General features: G+C 38.4%; 1 protein-coding gene across 1 annotated transcript in view; it reads right to left on the bottom strand.

Annotated features, from left to right (window-relative positions):
* The window catches only part of LOC101864208 (nesprin-1), a gene marked incomplete in the record, with an annotated part of 244,542 nt that overhangs the window by 206,682 nt on the left and 21,955 nt on the right, over window positions 1–15,905 (bottom strand). The window contains 2 exon segments of the mRNA XM_005093370.3: window positions 176–346; window positions 1,159–1,320. Coding sequence (XP_005093427.3) covers window positions 176–346; window positions 1,159–1,320 — 333 coding nt within the window.

Here is a 15,905-nt window from a genome sequence, read left to right as displayed (position 1 = left end):
CTTCTTCTTCAGGTGCCACATCAGTAACAAACATCAGCTGTTTTTGTCACCACACTCCTTTCTTAGCTTGAATGCTCTCAAAAACGTACACTTTCCTGGTCTTTTCACGTCACCCATTTGTTCAAGTCACCCATCCGTTCAGTATAATATTACTAATCATATCATATGTCCCCACCTGGTTGACACATGTGGCCAGCTCGGAGTTGACCTGCTCGGCAAACTGGGACACGGCAGACTCCATGTCCTCCTCAGCTTTGTCCAGCTGGTCAGTGCTGCCCAGGTTCTCACAGCGGTGGACAGCGTTGTGGAGCTCTTGCTTCATGGCGTACAGCTTCTCCAGCTCAGCCTGGACAACCACATGGAAACACACGCATATTTACACACAAAAACCCCCAACAACAACAATAAAAAACCCAATGACAAACAAACAACTACGGTACAAGTAATGTACACCCCTCTCCCCAACAGCACCTTTATGCTGCTGCACTCGACATCTGTATAGTATCTATCCTTCTGCTAGTCTGTCTATCAGTTGAACTACAAACATATTTTACCTTCTAGGACACACAACTGCATTCTATACATCTCTATCCATCTTTCAGCTAGTCTGTTTGTCTGTTGAACTAACTGCACATCTACAAACCGTATAGGCTTGTCTGTCTGCCTACCTGCCAGCCTACCTGAGTCTGTATGTCTGCATATCTGTTTTTGTTTGCCTATCTGTCAGCCTTCCTGTCTGTATACCTGTGTTGTCTGTCAGTCTATTTGTCTGTCTGCCTGTCTATCTGTATTCTGCCCGTCTGACTGTCTGTCTATAGTTATGATCGTGCTTTTGCCTGTTTATCTGTTTGTTCGTCAGTATATCTGTGTATCTAGGCCTATCTGTCCGTCTTTCTTGTTTACCAACTTTCATCTTCATTCTATGCAACAATATCTACCTGATTATATTATACCCTCTGTCTCTAAGCCTACCTGAGTAGATTCCCTATGTTTCTGAACCTACCTGCGTAGATTCCCTCTGTTTCTGAACCTACATGAGTAGATTCCCTGTTTCTGAACCTACCTGAGTAGATTCCCCCTCTGTTTCTTAACCTACCTGAGTAGATTCCCTCTGTTTCTTAACCTACCTGAGTAGATTCCCTCTGTTTATTAACCTACCTGAGTAGATTCCCTCTGTTTCTGAGCCTCTGCCAAGTTGTCCGGCACGTTCTTCTCGGCCGCCGCCAGCCACTCGGGAAAGTCCTCAGTGAGGTATTCGTGGGTGGAGTCCAGCAGGTCCTTGTACGCCTGCCACTTCTGCAGGATCTCGTTCAGTCGGTCCTGTGGACAGACCATGAGAATCCCCAATAGAAAAACAGAATGATAGAACATGAATGTTCCTGCGGACATAGTTTGAGAATCCCGTTTGTTTGTTTGAGTATAGAGAAGCGTACATTCACACAATATTGTCTTTTACTTTTAGTGCTGGGGAAAAGAAGCAAGAGAGAATGATAGATAGAAACAACAGAGGAACAGAGGAGAACAGAAGAAATCTTAGGAACAGAAGAAGTAAGACGTCTTCTTCAACTTGCTCATCTTTAAATAGAAATAGAAGTTAGACGTTCCTGTGACATCCTATAACCACCCACTGAGAATCCCGAAATAGAAGAACAGAAAAGGAGAACAACAGAAGGGGAATAATGGTATGGTGGGATTTTGAAGGGGTATGTCCAACTGTTCAGATAGGTTACAGCTGATGGAGTGACGGTCAACTCGAGACATGGTCATGTATTCAGACACTATTCAGAGTATTGTGCGCCTCCCTGCTCCTCTGCCTTGTTGTTTTTAACTTTTTTTGTGTATTTACACTCCCATCGACACTTTGTTGATCATTTAGGAGGTTGACTTCAGCCAGCCCTGCCTGGGACGAATCTAACGTACCAGCACAAAGACAGAGATACTCGATAAAAATTCTCCCCACAAGGGAATCGAACTCGGGTCTCCTATGTGCGACAGCAAAGTACCTTACCGCCACACAACAGATGCCAGTGAAGTTCAGATAGACTACAGCTGATGGGTTAGAAGTAAACTCGAGAGGTTATAATCATGTATGCTGAGTAATCTGCGCCTCTCTGTTGCTTTGCCTCGATCAACAAACTGTAAGTTGCTACAATGAGAGTTTTACACCCCCATCGACCCTATTTTATGTACAGGAAGTAGGGTGCTTCAACAAATCATGTCAGAGCCAAAGCGAACAGTGTGAAAAAACCCGTGTCTGTGGTGTTGCGGGTAGGCACCGTGCTGTTGCACACAAAAGACTGAGTTTGATTCCTGTGTAGTGAGATTTCTTACCGAGTATCTTGAGTTTTCTGCTGGGATGCTCAATGGGAAACGATCTTATGTCTTCTACAAGCAAGGCATAGCGCTTTATATATTATACCACAACCACCAGTTGTGTGCAGAAAGGAGATATACTACTTAACTGGAACAATATCTCCAAATAGGAACAATTTCGAACCTCTAGCGTGCAAAGGACATCACATCACATACGTCTGTGAGGTTCTTAAAACATTCCATCCGTCACGGACGTAGCTGATCGTTGGGACAAAAATCCTTCCCTTCATGAGAAACTTCGACTGTTGGTGTCAAACTGACAGTTGCCCAGCAGCTGTAGTTCTGAATGAGGCCTTTCTTGACTTCCTCCTCGGTCATCATCCTCAAGGTGCCTTTTACATCTTTAAAGATCTTTGACTTTCTCAGTCACCATTATATCCGAGGTTTATTTTTACCTCTTCAAAGACCATTGACTCCCACAGTCACCATTCCCGGGGTCCATTTTATTTCTTCAAAGAACACACGCTGTTTAGAGTACATGAGCTTTGCCTTCTCTGAGAAGGGATTTTAAAACGTATTTCTGTACGTCATGCCGTCAAAAGCGAACACAAACGTTAACGACCAGCTATTGTTGCTTTGTGTTGTTTTTTTGGGGTATTTTTTTGTTTGTTAAATAAATATGTTAGCCAGATGGCTGAGCAGCTGTTTGTTTTCACTGATTAACAGATGGCGTAATCAGAATATTGTCACGTGCGTCTATTCCATAGGACTCAAATAGGTTTGGCATACATGTATACAATTTAAGTAAGCAACGATTTAATTATGAACGTCAGTCCTAAACCCCCCCCCCCCCCCTAAACCCCCTTCTGGCACAGCCGAGGGAGTAGTTAAAAACGAGATCTTCATTATCTGCATTGACGATCTGATGTGACACAAGGAAGGTTTTCGTTTTGGCTGGTTAATGTTAACTTTCTCACATTCCACAGAACGATGTGGATTATTTATTGGGAGGCGAGCTGGTTTCAATCTGCCAATCAGAGCCATCCCCGACTGTCTAGGATAGGAGTGTGTTCTCAGAAGCAGAAAATCCAGTTTTTCCTTGAGTGTTTCGAAGAGCGACATAACATTCCGAACACACCCATCGTACCGCTACGTCTTACAGATCCACATATCTAATTTGCCGTTCAACCTCGTTTTTTTGGGTGCGTGTACGTGTGTGTGTGTGTGTGTGTGTGTTTGTGTGTGTGTGTGTGTGTGTGTGTGTGTGTGTGTGTGTACGTGTAAGTATGGGTAATATGTGTGTGGGTAAGTGTGTTTATGGGTAATAAGTAAGTGTATGTGTGTGTTAGTGTACACACGCACACACCTACGAGTGTAAGTGTAAGTGCATGTGACAACCTTCTGAAGACCTTCTGTTCTGTCCCAATACATGCGACGCTGTTGACCGAAGCAATTCTGAAGTGAGTGACCCAGTATACAATCCAGATGACTCATCTAGTAAGTTGTACTGTTTTGTTTGTTTGCTGCCTTTTGTTTTTTGTTGGTATATTTATTTGGTCTTTTCTTTATTTAATAGCGACATCGTCCTCTCGAAAAATCCGAGATAGCTGGTGTTCCAAACACCCTTGTGCTTCACTGCTATCTGTTCTCCAAAATTGTGCTAATACTTGAGTATACTATGAGCTCTGCTGAAATATTTCAGAGTTTACAGTGCCGTTATGAATCAAAAGATGACGTTATTGGTTCTTTAAGAGACATCTGAAATATCTATTTTCCGCGTGCTATTAAAAAAGTGGACTGTATTGATAATATATAAATATTTCATCTTTTAAAAATGTTCACTTGAAAAGGGCGTGGTTATTCCTTTCTTACGGATTACCTCACGTCATGATTCTGCTTTCAAAAGAGCTTATGATGACACATTTGTCGCCTCTTTTCGTGTCTTTTTAAACCAAGGACGGTTATCTGTTTTAATGATGTTGCAGCAAACGTCGAAAACCCCATCGACAGTATGTGAGATGCTTCCCAGCAGAAAGACAGTTAACGTAGTCTTATTAAACAGAGTGGTCTTCCAAACTCGAGAAATTGACTAGATCTAGTTGGAAAAAAGAAACTGTACAGATAGATTCAGCGGGTCTACCCACTTTTGCTTACCCCCCCCCCCCCCCTCACCCTCCTCACCCCTAAACACAAAAGAGGTGTAAATTAATTTAATTTATTCGGAACGTTTTTAGTTTTTAGACTCTGAGATGCTAGCTCTTAGTAGGACATGTTATTGTTTTAGTCCGTTGATGGAATTGGAAAACGGCCAATTATTTATTCTGCCCGACCTCAAGCTGAAATACTTTCCCCTATGGCATGTCGGAGTGACCGGTCTTCATGTTCTGCCAACATGCTGCTGTACGCGATACTTTTGGTATGAGGCGGAATTCCTTTGTCAAAGACAACGGCCTCACACAAGTGTCCTGGAAGGAAGAAATCATGGTGTTCTACCTTGTGGGTGGTTGGTGGGTGCTCTGGTGTGGTTTGCTTCTTCTTTCTTATCAAACATCTATCGTCCTTATCTCCCCTTCTTCTTTTTTAAGTTTGTTACTCTCTTGTAACACCTTTAATCTTCTGGCGCTCATATGAGCTTATGCAGTTGCGAGCGCCGTAAAATCCTCTACTAAAACTAAAGTGTTCTATCTTTTGGTTTATTGGCATAAGTACACCGCTGTTTTTTGTGTTTTTTCAATTGTTTATTTTGTGCATAGTATAATATGAGGGGTCTTCAAGAAGCCTTTATTCTGACTATGAAGGAATTACCGTCATGAAACTACGATCTACTTTGGCCAAGAAAAGACGAGGGAAGCTGCAAAAAGAAACCCTCCTGCTGAACGACAATGCTCCAGCGCACAGAAAGGTGGAGACACCTCAGCCAGCAAAGCAGGGTGGCTACGAAACCCTCCCGTACCCATCCTATTCATCGGGTATAACTAAAGCAACTTTTGGCTTTTTTCTTTTTCCCGAATCTGAAAAAAGTTCCCAAAATGACAACTTTTCCATAGTGCAGTGGGGGAATGGTTTGAGTCCTATCCGAAGTCATAAATTATCATGTTCGAGGAGTTTTAAATTCAAACGTGTACGAATTTACGCGAAGACTATGTAGAGAAGTAGCACTGGGAGTGTCAAGTGTCAAATGTCAACTGTCTAGCTCGCTTCTTTCCTAGTCCGGGTAAAGACTAAGTGAATTCCCCTCGTAAATTCACGAATCTCAATAATTTGCATAGTTTATTTACCACTTTAAAGAACGCATGATTTATTTGTTTATTTATTTATTCACTCGCTATCAAACATTAATGCACTTGCTTCTAGTCTATTATATAGTAACTGATTAATTTATTGATGAACTATATATTTCTTTTTTAAGATCTGTTATTGTGTTCACTTGATTTTTAAAAAGGGGAAGGAGTGGTAAGGGGATCTTTTTTAAGCCATACGTCTTGTTTCAGTTTCTGTCAAAAAGAGCTTTCAAAGTTTCCCCGGCCTACGCTTCCATTCTTCAGAATGTCTTTGGCATCAGATCCAGATATAACCTCCAACATCAAGTCTTCCTCTTGAGCATCGATCTGAACTTGCTATTGATGTTGTGGTACTTTCTTTGATTATTGGTTTCAGGATACGTTTAAATGGCATTGCCAATACCTTTATAATATGACCTTTGAATATAAGGCAGGGTGGGGGTGGGGGGGGGGGGGGGTAAGAGAATGCTAAAATAACGCTGTACTATATTTTTGTTCTCTTTTTTTCTTATAGCAAACGTATTATGCCCTCATCGGCACAATGTCGATGATCACTTATATATAGCTGGATGCTTTGATCGCACAGATCCCATTTTCTCTGTCAGTGCTAGGAGCATTTATTTGAATATTTGCCTTGAGAGCACTTTAGTCTCTTTCACCACGAGTATGCAAGTCTATTGCTTACTTTCTCGCTCTACCGCTGTACAAGAAAACCATTTAGCCTTGCCAATAAGAACATTGAGTTAATTAGACGACTAATATTTCCAGCTGAATTACTGGGGCTGCTCACTACAACGTTAGTCTAAATAGTATCACACTCTCATGTTCTGTTTGCCAATGTCCTAGATGCAAACACAAGCGCAGTATAAGCGAAGTGATAATTTCAAAGCACCTCTCGGACAATGTAGAGTGATGTTTTAGAACCATCAACATACACAACTGAAATTCCCTAAGGATGTCTAAAAGTAGAAGGCATAGCACATCTTCTCTCAACAAGAGGGTAGATATTTAGCTGAGTCAGTGGACAGCGCAATATCGCACTGATTACATTCCTTCAAAGACACCAGAAGGTACATATTCATTATGTAGCACTAAGTTTATGAACTTTGAACATTATTCCTCAGTGGACAATGGTGTGGTTGTATTGTCGGCCAGATGTTCAGGAGTGCCAAGCCTAAAGGTATTTTTAAAAGAAAAAAAAGAAAAAGAGTCCGTTTCGTAATCTGTGGTATCGGTTGTGCCTGGTATAATAAATTGTCGGAATAGCTGTTCACATGTACTAAGCCCAAAATTTATTATTTAAAAAAATATATTTCTGGTTCTTACTCCGTGATATAAGTTGTATGTACACAAGATTTTTTTTGGGTGAAATTAAAAATCTAATACGTTGGGGAAAAAAATGCTTTCTGGGCTTCGCACATGTAAACAGCTTGCCGGTGGTCTAAGCATGGCAGTTTATCGGTCGGAATAACAACGATAACTATCAAAGGAAAAGATTTGGCAGGTGAATATTCAATTGCTCTAAGAGTGTGTACGTATAAACCTTTGATCGTTTTGAGATCAATTTCAACAGCTTCCTGTCCTCTCAGTGTGGGATAAATGGTGATAGTTGTTCCAGAAGATCTGCTCTTCTCTGTGTTTCTTAGTCATGCCTTGTATTTCAGCAGCCAGCTGTTTGTGTGCAGTGAGCCCAAACATTCTTTCAATCAGCAGTTTCTTAGTCTGTGGTATCAGTTGCAAGTGCTCGAGAAATATTTCATCGAAATAAGAATTCTAGAAATTGAGAGAAAAAGCCAGCAAAGACACATACTGTGTTAAAAGAATGAGAGCAGTTTGTACTGTTTCCTGTTAAAGTTTTACTCTCTGGGCTTAGAACAGTAAAACAGCTTGCCGAAGATTTGTTTCATGGCAAGGAATTGGGTATGTTTTTTATTATATCTTGGGTGGAAAATAAAAACTGACAAAGTGAACGTTCTGATATGTTATATTAAGATAACAAAGGCAGGACGAACAGAGAGAAACTTTCAGACACCGGGGAGACAGAAGGAAAATAAACTTCAACAACAGAAGTGTCCCCTTCCTGATTGCCACACAGTAATTTAAGTGTCAATGTCCGTTGCCACAACCCACTGTTTGGGAGTGAAAATAACTCTGTGCGAAACATGTCATCGCTCGGCCAAGTCCGATAGCCCACTAATAGAAAGGTCAAGGGGGGGGGGGGTACGAGATCGATGTCGTTTTGCCTTATCACATCATCGCAATGAACATCATAACAACTAGGAAAGGTGGGGGGGGGGGGGTCCTATACTTCTATACCATGGGAAAAGATAAAGTCCAAAAGAAATACTAGAAGAAGAAATCTATGAATAATATGTATGTATTACTCTGAAAATCGATATAAATAATAATTTTTGTGACAAGGGGAGTACAGGAATACACAGTGAGCATGATGACAAGAATGGTGTGAATCAGGCATGGGCAAATGTGTCCGATTTACAGGCCATACTAAGTGATTCCGGATATACTTGGGCACAGGGAAAGAAAGCCTGATGTTAATGATGATGATGATGATGATGATGATGATGATGATGATGATGATGATGATGATTATGATGATGATGGTGATGGTGATGGTGATGGTGATGATGATGAAAACGACGATGACGATAATGATCTTGAAACCCGTGTATGCCACATTTTTCTTAAATCGACTATATTGCTTTCCTGGGATCGCAGATCTTTCTCCGTCCAGAGGCGACCAGCAATGGCATAGTTGTGAAATTGTTCTGTATTGGCGTAACATTGTGTAAGTATGTATATGTGTATAGTGTATGTATTTAAGTGTTTATGTATATATATAACTATATATTTATTTATGCATGCATGTATGTTTGCCATTGTAAACCAAATCGCCCTTCTGGGATCAATAAAATAGTAATTTATTTTTTATTTATTTTATTTGCGACGTGAGGATTGGACTATCAACAACCTATTTTTACAGTCGATCCCCAGATCGAAAAGATGTGTGACAGAGAAAGATCTGTGGCCATGGAAAGGAAAGATAAAAAGTCGATTTTAGGAAAATGAGGAGCGGATATCTACGGGTTTCTTGAACTAAACCGGTGACCTGTACTGTAAGGTGGCACTCTCCAGCTTACAAGAAAAAAAAGAGAATGGAATGAACCTGACGATATGAAAACACGCTCACTCTATTTCAACCAAAAGTGTTTCCCATTTTATCAGACCAAACCTGGCGTTTTCGACAGTCAGTTTCCAAAACACCTGTTAATTGCGATGAAGTGATAAGGGGAAACATACATTTCAAAGCATTTCATGTAATTCAAAATCAAGTTGCCATTGAAAATTGCCTTCTCAAAAGGGACAAATAAAACGCAAAAGCTTAGATACACAATTTGCACAAACAGGTAACAACACAAACAAATAACAAACACATGCACATGAAAAGAGAAAAATAACAGACGCATTCGACATCTATTCTGAAATTTCAATATTTATTAAAATATATAGTAGCTTAAATAACAAACAGAATACAAGAACGCTCCATATGACGATGCAGTTGCCCGTGTACAGCACATTCTACAAAGATTGTTAGTACAAACCTTTCCATTCGTTAAATAATTCATACATAATTACAAGAGTTACAAGAGTATCACAGGAGTACCGAAATCCCCTTTCATTTATCGGGTATAAAAACGGTGTAGGAAAATATCACAGATTGGCAGAAAAAAATATACTTAATTAAGTATCACTTATTTATTTTTACGATGAGAAGTGCACTCAATTGATATACTGAGATTTAAAAAATATAAGATTATAGAAAAACATGGAATCTGGATGGAATGTGCTGTTGCATTACAAGCTTTAAAAAGAAAAAATCACACCAAAGCCGAAGCTTTTGTAAACATCGAGCTCTTTGGACTACAAAAATACCAAGCCATAAATATCAACGACACAAAAAGTGTCACATGAAAATGAAGAATACCTACAGATGGGGATAATTCTTCCTTATAATCAAAATAAGAGTGGCTTAACTCCTCTTTGGGTAGTTTTGAGAACAATTCGATTTTGTGGCCAAAACAATTAACTAAAGTTAAATAATTAGAATAAAAATGGAAATATAAACTATGAATTACATTTCGTTTCCAACGACTACGAGATAGTTCTTGCAAATAATCGTTAAGGAAATACACCTTGATATAAATAAGACATGAGAAAAGAATTTAATTCCATGTAGTCATAACAAGTCTATGTCGGCCAAAATGGAAATAGACTACTCATATTATTCTCAAAGAAACAATCACCTTCACAAAAACACTTATTGTTAAGAGCACATCATCGCCATACCCACTAGAAATGAATAACGTTAGAGACATTAGTAGATTTATTGTCATTACGTTAATGGTATTAACATCCATACTAATAGTATATTATTGTGCTATTTCTGTAATAACCCCTCGCATAGTTTTAGTGTATAACGAATATATACGGCTTGCAAATCTGTATCAGAATGGGTTACTCTCGAAACACTCACTTGAATAGAAACACAATGGTCTAACCTATCTTTCTCACAGTGTCTGACCGCGATGAAATAAATAGCATGACGTCACTCAGTCTATAACAATCGAAAGTATAACGCAAAACACACAGTAAGGCAAGTAGCACCATAAATACAAAAACTCTGACAACACCTAGTCGTGTCTATACGAGCACTTAAGAATTGTTTTGAAAAACAAAACAAAAATTAAAACCTGACAGTAGGACATATGAAAAGGACATATAAATTCTGTATAACCTAACTTCGCTGGAAATGAGAATGTAAGGAGTCAGAGCGATAAATCTCTATGACTAATAGCAATTACTATAATTATAACTATTCTACAATAAACTACGGAATGCCTACATTAAATCTTGAAACTGCATTGACATATAAAAAATAATACTGTAGGATCAAACTGGACGGAGAATTATAAAAATCAAGCTATATCACTTTCTGTAATACTGAATACATGGATACCAATGGGTATTTCATCTTGAAAAAGCACAATATACTTGTAGTAGCATACACGTACACACTATCGACATTATATAAATCAACACAGGGACAAACCGATGATGTTAAATGGGTGAATCCGATTAGATGACCACAATCTTGACGGGATTACTCGAGGTCAGTGACATTAATTCATGAAATGTTGGCATGTTTAAAGTTAAGTCTTAATTAAAGTCAAACGAGAATGTGCACACAGGTTTCTTTTTACGAATGTCTAATAGAACGAATTAGGGGGTGTCTTCCAATCAAAACGAAAAAAGAATGATTTAAAAACCAAACAAAAAATTTAGATAAACGGAACAAAAGAAATCGAAGAACCATCCAAAAAATATTGACGAACCATTAGTGGGAGGTTAAAAAAGTAACAAAGAAAAGTTCTTTTCGCAAAACAACACTCTTGGTAGAGTTTTAGCTAGGGGGAAGTGCAGGCTTAGGCAAGTGCTCTGGAAAAACTAGGAGTAGCCAAACGAGGAGACAAAGACACCATCACGAGTAAATCTAGCACACTACTTAGACAAAGTAAGATGTGCCTAAAAATATCGTAACATTACGCTCGGAGAATAGGACACCAGACTAGTCATCTGCAAGAGAAAACAACGAGAGAAAAAAATGATGCTGCGTCGTCAAAAAGTAATGAATCAGAAAAATATATTTTTAAAAATACTATGTTCATGTACACATTGTCAAGAACACATTTGCAATCACCTTAGGAACATATGAATCAACACGAATACTACTAACATTCTCTTGAAAGAAAATTCGAATCCGGATTATTTTAAACAAAGTATAAATAAATAATATATTTACGGAATAATATGTAGCTATTGGAAATATAAATCGAATGAAGAAATATATTTACGGAATAATTTGTAGCTATTGGAAATATAAATCGAATTAAAATTTTTTTCTCAGAAAAGCTCAGCTGGATTATTAACGTCACATCCGGCATGTATAGTATGGTCAGCTGTCAATGTCACATGGTATGAAGAATATTGGGCTACTGCCCAGGATGGACCATACACTTTTTTTACATTTCGGTCGGTGCTATCGTTTAAGCAGGGACAACAAGCAATAGAAGACAATTAGCAACAAAAACAAGAAAAAAAACTGTACATACGAAAACAATAGTAAATGAAAATTTAAGAACAAGATTTTAAAACCTATTTGTCTTTCTTGGAAAAACGTCATAACATTTAAATTAAGTCGTTAGCCGCCCAAAAAATAGTTTGAGCTCTTCAATCAAAGGAAGGATTCCTCGGGTAAATCAGACAAGTCTTTAAATTCGGTCCAAAAAATGATGCAGAAAATTTCCAAGTCGAGACAATCGAGTCACGGGCGTGAGTTGAGTTAGAAGAGATTCCATGGTGGCCTTGAACTTTGAACCAAACATCAGCAGCCGTTAATATCGGTAGGAAGAGTAGTAAGAAGAGTAGGGCCTGTAGGCCGACACCTTGGGCTTGTATACGTCAATGTGGTCCAGAACCACCTGTTGGGGAAGTGGCAGGTGCCCGGATTATTTTTTAGCTGCCCAAGCTGGGTTTTTTCTATTCACTTTGTACGCCTACAAGAACTACATCTACGACATTAACTGCAATTGCAAAATTTTAAAATAAAAAACCCTAACAAAAAAACAAACAAAAACAAAAACAAAAAACAAACTCGAAACCAAATTTTTAAAAGAAAGGAAAAAGGTTTTTTTAAAATATCTTTCAAATTCGATTTTTTCAAGCCCCATACTCTTGGAGAAGGGCGATGTGTAGCAAAGTATGAGGTTGTACAAATTATAAATCAAATCTCAAATTTTAAAAAATAATGAACCCCCACCCCCTCCTGGAAGCTAAATATGTTTCAATTATTTTCATTTCAGACATCTAGTTTGTTATTAGACCTAGCTTTTTCTGTTTGTTTTTTTACATCGCGTTTTTATCCCTTAGACATGCAAGAGTAGGGTAAATTAAAAATTGGAATGCTTTCTTCAAAATTTGGGAAACATCCATTTTCAAATGAAATTTACCCGACTGTGAAACAAGAATAACCGATGATTGAAATCTATATACTGAGAATATTGTGAGTGAATTTAATCTTTCGCTCTTTGCATACCACGAAAAAATCCAAATTTAGTTTAAAACGCCATTTGAAATTCCGACAGACTAGCATCTTTCTTACGTTTAACAATATCTGAACCAACATCGGCATTGCAACCATATACTTTACAAAGAGCGATGCTTTCCAAGCTTGGGATTAATTGTTCTATAAGGAATTCTCCATGATAACTATTTTCGTAAGATTGATACTCCCTTTACACAATATAAGGAAATCTCTGAGGACAATTAACACGATATTTCACAGCTGTTCGACAACTTCAATATAGAATCCTCACAGGGAAAGCAATTTAAAACTAAATTATGGAAATGTTAACCACGAAATGATTCAAACAAGCCTGTCAGATACAACTGTTGGGGTTTGAGGGTATCCATCCATTTCGAGCGTTTCATGAAATTATCATCATGTCAACTTTCTTTTTATTTAAATAAACAGCAACAATTTCCCATAAACATTACCATGACAAGCATGAACCAAAAATGCAATTTGAAACAAAAACAAAACAATGGTTAAAATACCTCAAAACAGTAACCTGTCCAAACAGTACATTAATAAAAGACATAATTTTCTTAAAGAGCAGTTAGTGGAAATGTGGTTTAGTTTAGCAAGACAACTGCAAAATGTACCAAAACTACACGGGCGAGTTCTTTAGACACATCATCAGTTTCGAATGGCATGGAAAGCCGGTAGGCCTATATAGAACCGTGAAGAATAAAATTGCTCATTGTGCCAATTTAACGGGATATAGTTATTCTTGCTACACCCAGTCTCTTGCGTGTTACAATTGGGGTACAGGATTAATTAATTCACTATAAATCAATTCCTATTATTCTGATGCAAATAAATCGCTTAACTTAAAGCTTAGTTTATTTGCGTACATCTATTTGGCTGCTTATAAATATTTTACGCACCAATCAATGCAATTCAGATCACTAAGATTGCTTTGACTTTGCCTGTAAAGGCTTCAAATAGCTGAGTTCGATGCAGCATCCTAGCAAAAAAATCGAAATTTCATCTTCTCTGGGCAACGCCGAGAAGACCGACCATAAAAGTACGGACACCGTTTTCTACGTCTCTGATTTCATTTCCTAAAAAAACTATTAGCATACTAGTTTGTATGTAGCGTTTAGAACTTTTGAGAGCTACACAATCCAGGCATTATGGTTTTTCCAGAGAAGGTCCAGTGAAATAAGACCACTTCCTATTAGATTCTTTCAGGAATTCGATTACATTCATCACCCACAAAGATTGTGAAACTCAATGTATTCTCATTACTGTAAGTTTTGTTAAAAAACATCAGTCTGCAATGGGATAAGCCAACAGCAGCTGAATCTCCACCCAAAAATAACTTCTGTCAAACCACTAAAGGCACAGTGATATTAAATACGATGATGGACAAGCCGGCCTTACGGATTTCATCTCTTCCTTTCTATTCAACAAACCAGTAAAAATAAAGGATCCGAGCAAAATATACTATTATTCCCCCCCCCCTTTTTTTTTTCATTTCCCGATAACAATTGGCATCCCAAAAGGCAGTAGAATCTGGTACATTTTGCAAGTTAAAAACAATTCATTCACCAATCTACAAGGTTAAATGGAGAACGTTGTTTCCTCAAGGAGTGCATATTTAATCAAGATGTCTTCACGCCACGTGCACAACAAGAATCAAACAAACGAACAAAGACGAAAAAACACACACACAAAGAAGCGCTTGGAGCTATACTGGGCCGCCGCACATGTTCAAGCAGCAAAGGATTCAAACCAAAGACCATAATCTGTTTTCATTAGTCCATCACCAAATTATAGGGCATAGGGCACATGCATCGATGGGTTGTAGATTGAGGGTAATGTGTAATGTAGCTATCCAAAGTTTCAACATCAAGTCAAATCTTAATGCAAAAACATTCAGGAGCTTTCGATTCTCATTTTCTCCCCTTTCTCATAACTTGTCTTAACGAATAAACAAACAAGAAGGAATCTAACATCAATGGCAACTTGATTTTTTACTTACATGACAATAAACAGAGATCAGTCCGATACTTACTTTCTTGTTTTCGGTTTTTTCGAAAAAGAAAGAGAAAGGTGGCCAATTTATGCGTGGCACAAGTGTGCTCTGTAAAGTGGAGGACACTTCAACAATTACAATCATTGGAGAAGATGGACTTGATCCGCAGGCAAGAGCGAACGGGGTGTGGAATTGGGTACTGTTACAAGTAACGATAAACTGAGCATGCTTATAATAGAATCATGTCTGGGGCAAAGGGATAAGGTTTGATGTTGGCCATCTTGGCATCAAAAGGCAGTTTTGAGGGTTAATTTTGTTTCAGTGAACTGAAATTGTGCTTTCTACTTCAGTTGTGTGCCATTTACAGAAATAGAAAGAAAACCAAAAATGAGAAGTTGGAAACCAAACCAATTGTTGGAAATACCAGTAAAGTTTACGAGATCTCCATCCCCTTCCCTCCCGCCCCTCATCACCCCAAAAGACCAGCATTTTAGTTTTATTGTTCCGGAACCAAATAAACGGTCGTACAATGAACACTTATAATGGACTGTATTTATACAGCGTGCAAAGCCAGCCCAATTCGAAAGAAGGTAAATGAACCTTGCAATTTACTATTACATTCCCTGACCCCTTTATAGTTAAAAAAATGCCCCGCCAAACAAACCAAAAACCAAAACAAAACAATAAAAAAAACATTCTTAGCTTTCTGAGGAGCTTTCAAAAATCAAATTGCTTCTCTTTGCCGCCAGGGGTTTCAACAAATGGAAAACAAATGTGGGCTTGTTCGTTTGTCTCCCTTGCCACAGTGTGGATCAAGCCCAAAAGGTGCAGCCAGAGAGTGTTAATAGGAACTTGATCGTGCCTTAGACGATAAAACAGTGGTGGAGATTGCAAAACAAAAAGATAGAACGCCAGTGCTTTCCTTCAACCTTCTAATATCTTGGAGAGTCTACATCTTAACAGAAGCCTCTTCAAGATACTGCCCCACCCGTGCAAGGAAAGGCATATTATCATAGAAATAAGAACAGCAATCTTAAACTGACAAAATAGTCTAAATCATCACGAAGCCAAAGTCGAGCTATTGGAGCTATAATATTTCCTTTTAAAATCATCATGTCTCGTGGTCACCGTT

Source organism: Aplysia californica, unplaced genomic scaffold (genome assembly GCF_000002075.1).
Source record: "Aplysia californica isolate F4 #8 unplaced genomic scaffold, AplCal3.0 scaffold00062, whole genome shotgun sequence".
Taxonomy (NCBI): domain Eukaryota; kingdom Metazoa; phylum Mollusca; class Gastropoda; order Aplysiida; family Aplysiidae; genus Aplysia; species Aplysia californica.
The sequence above is the reverse complement of the archived record's forward strand: the minus strand, read 5'-3'. Positions and strand labels throughout refer to the sequence as shown.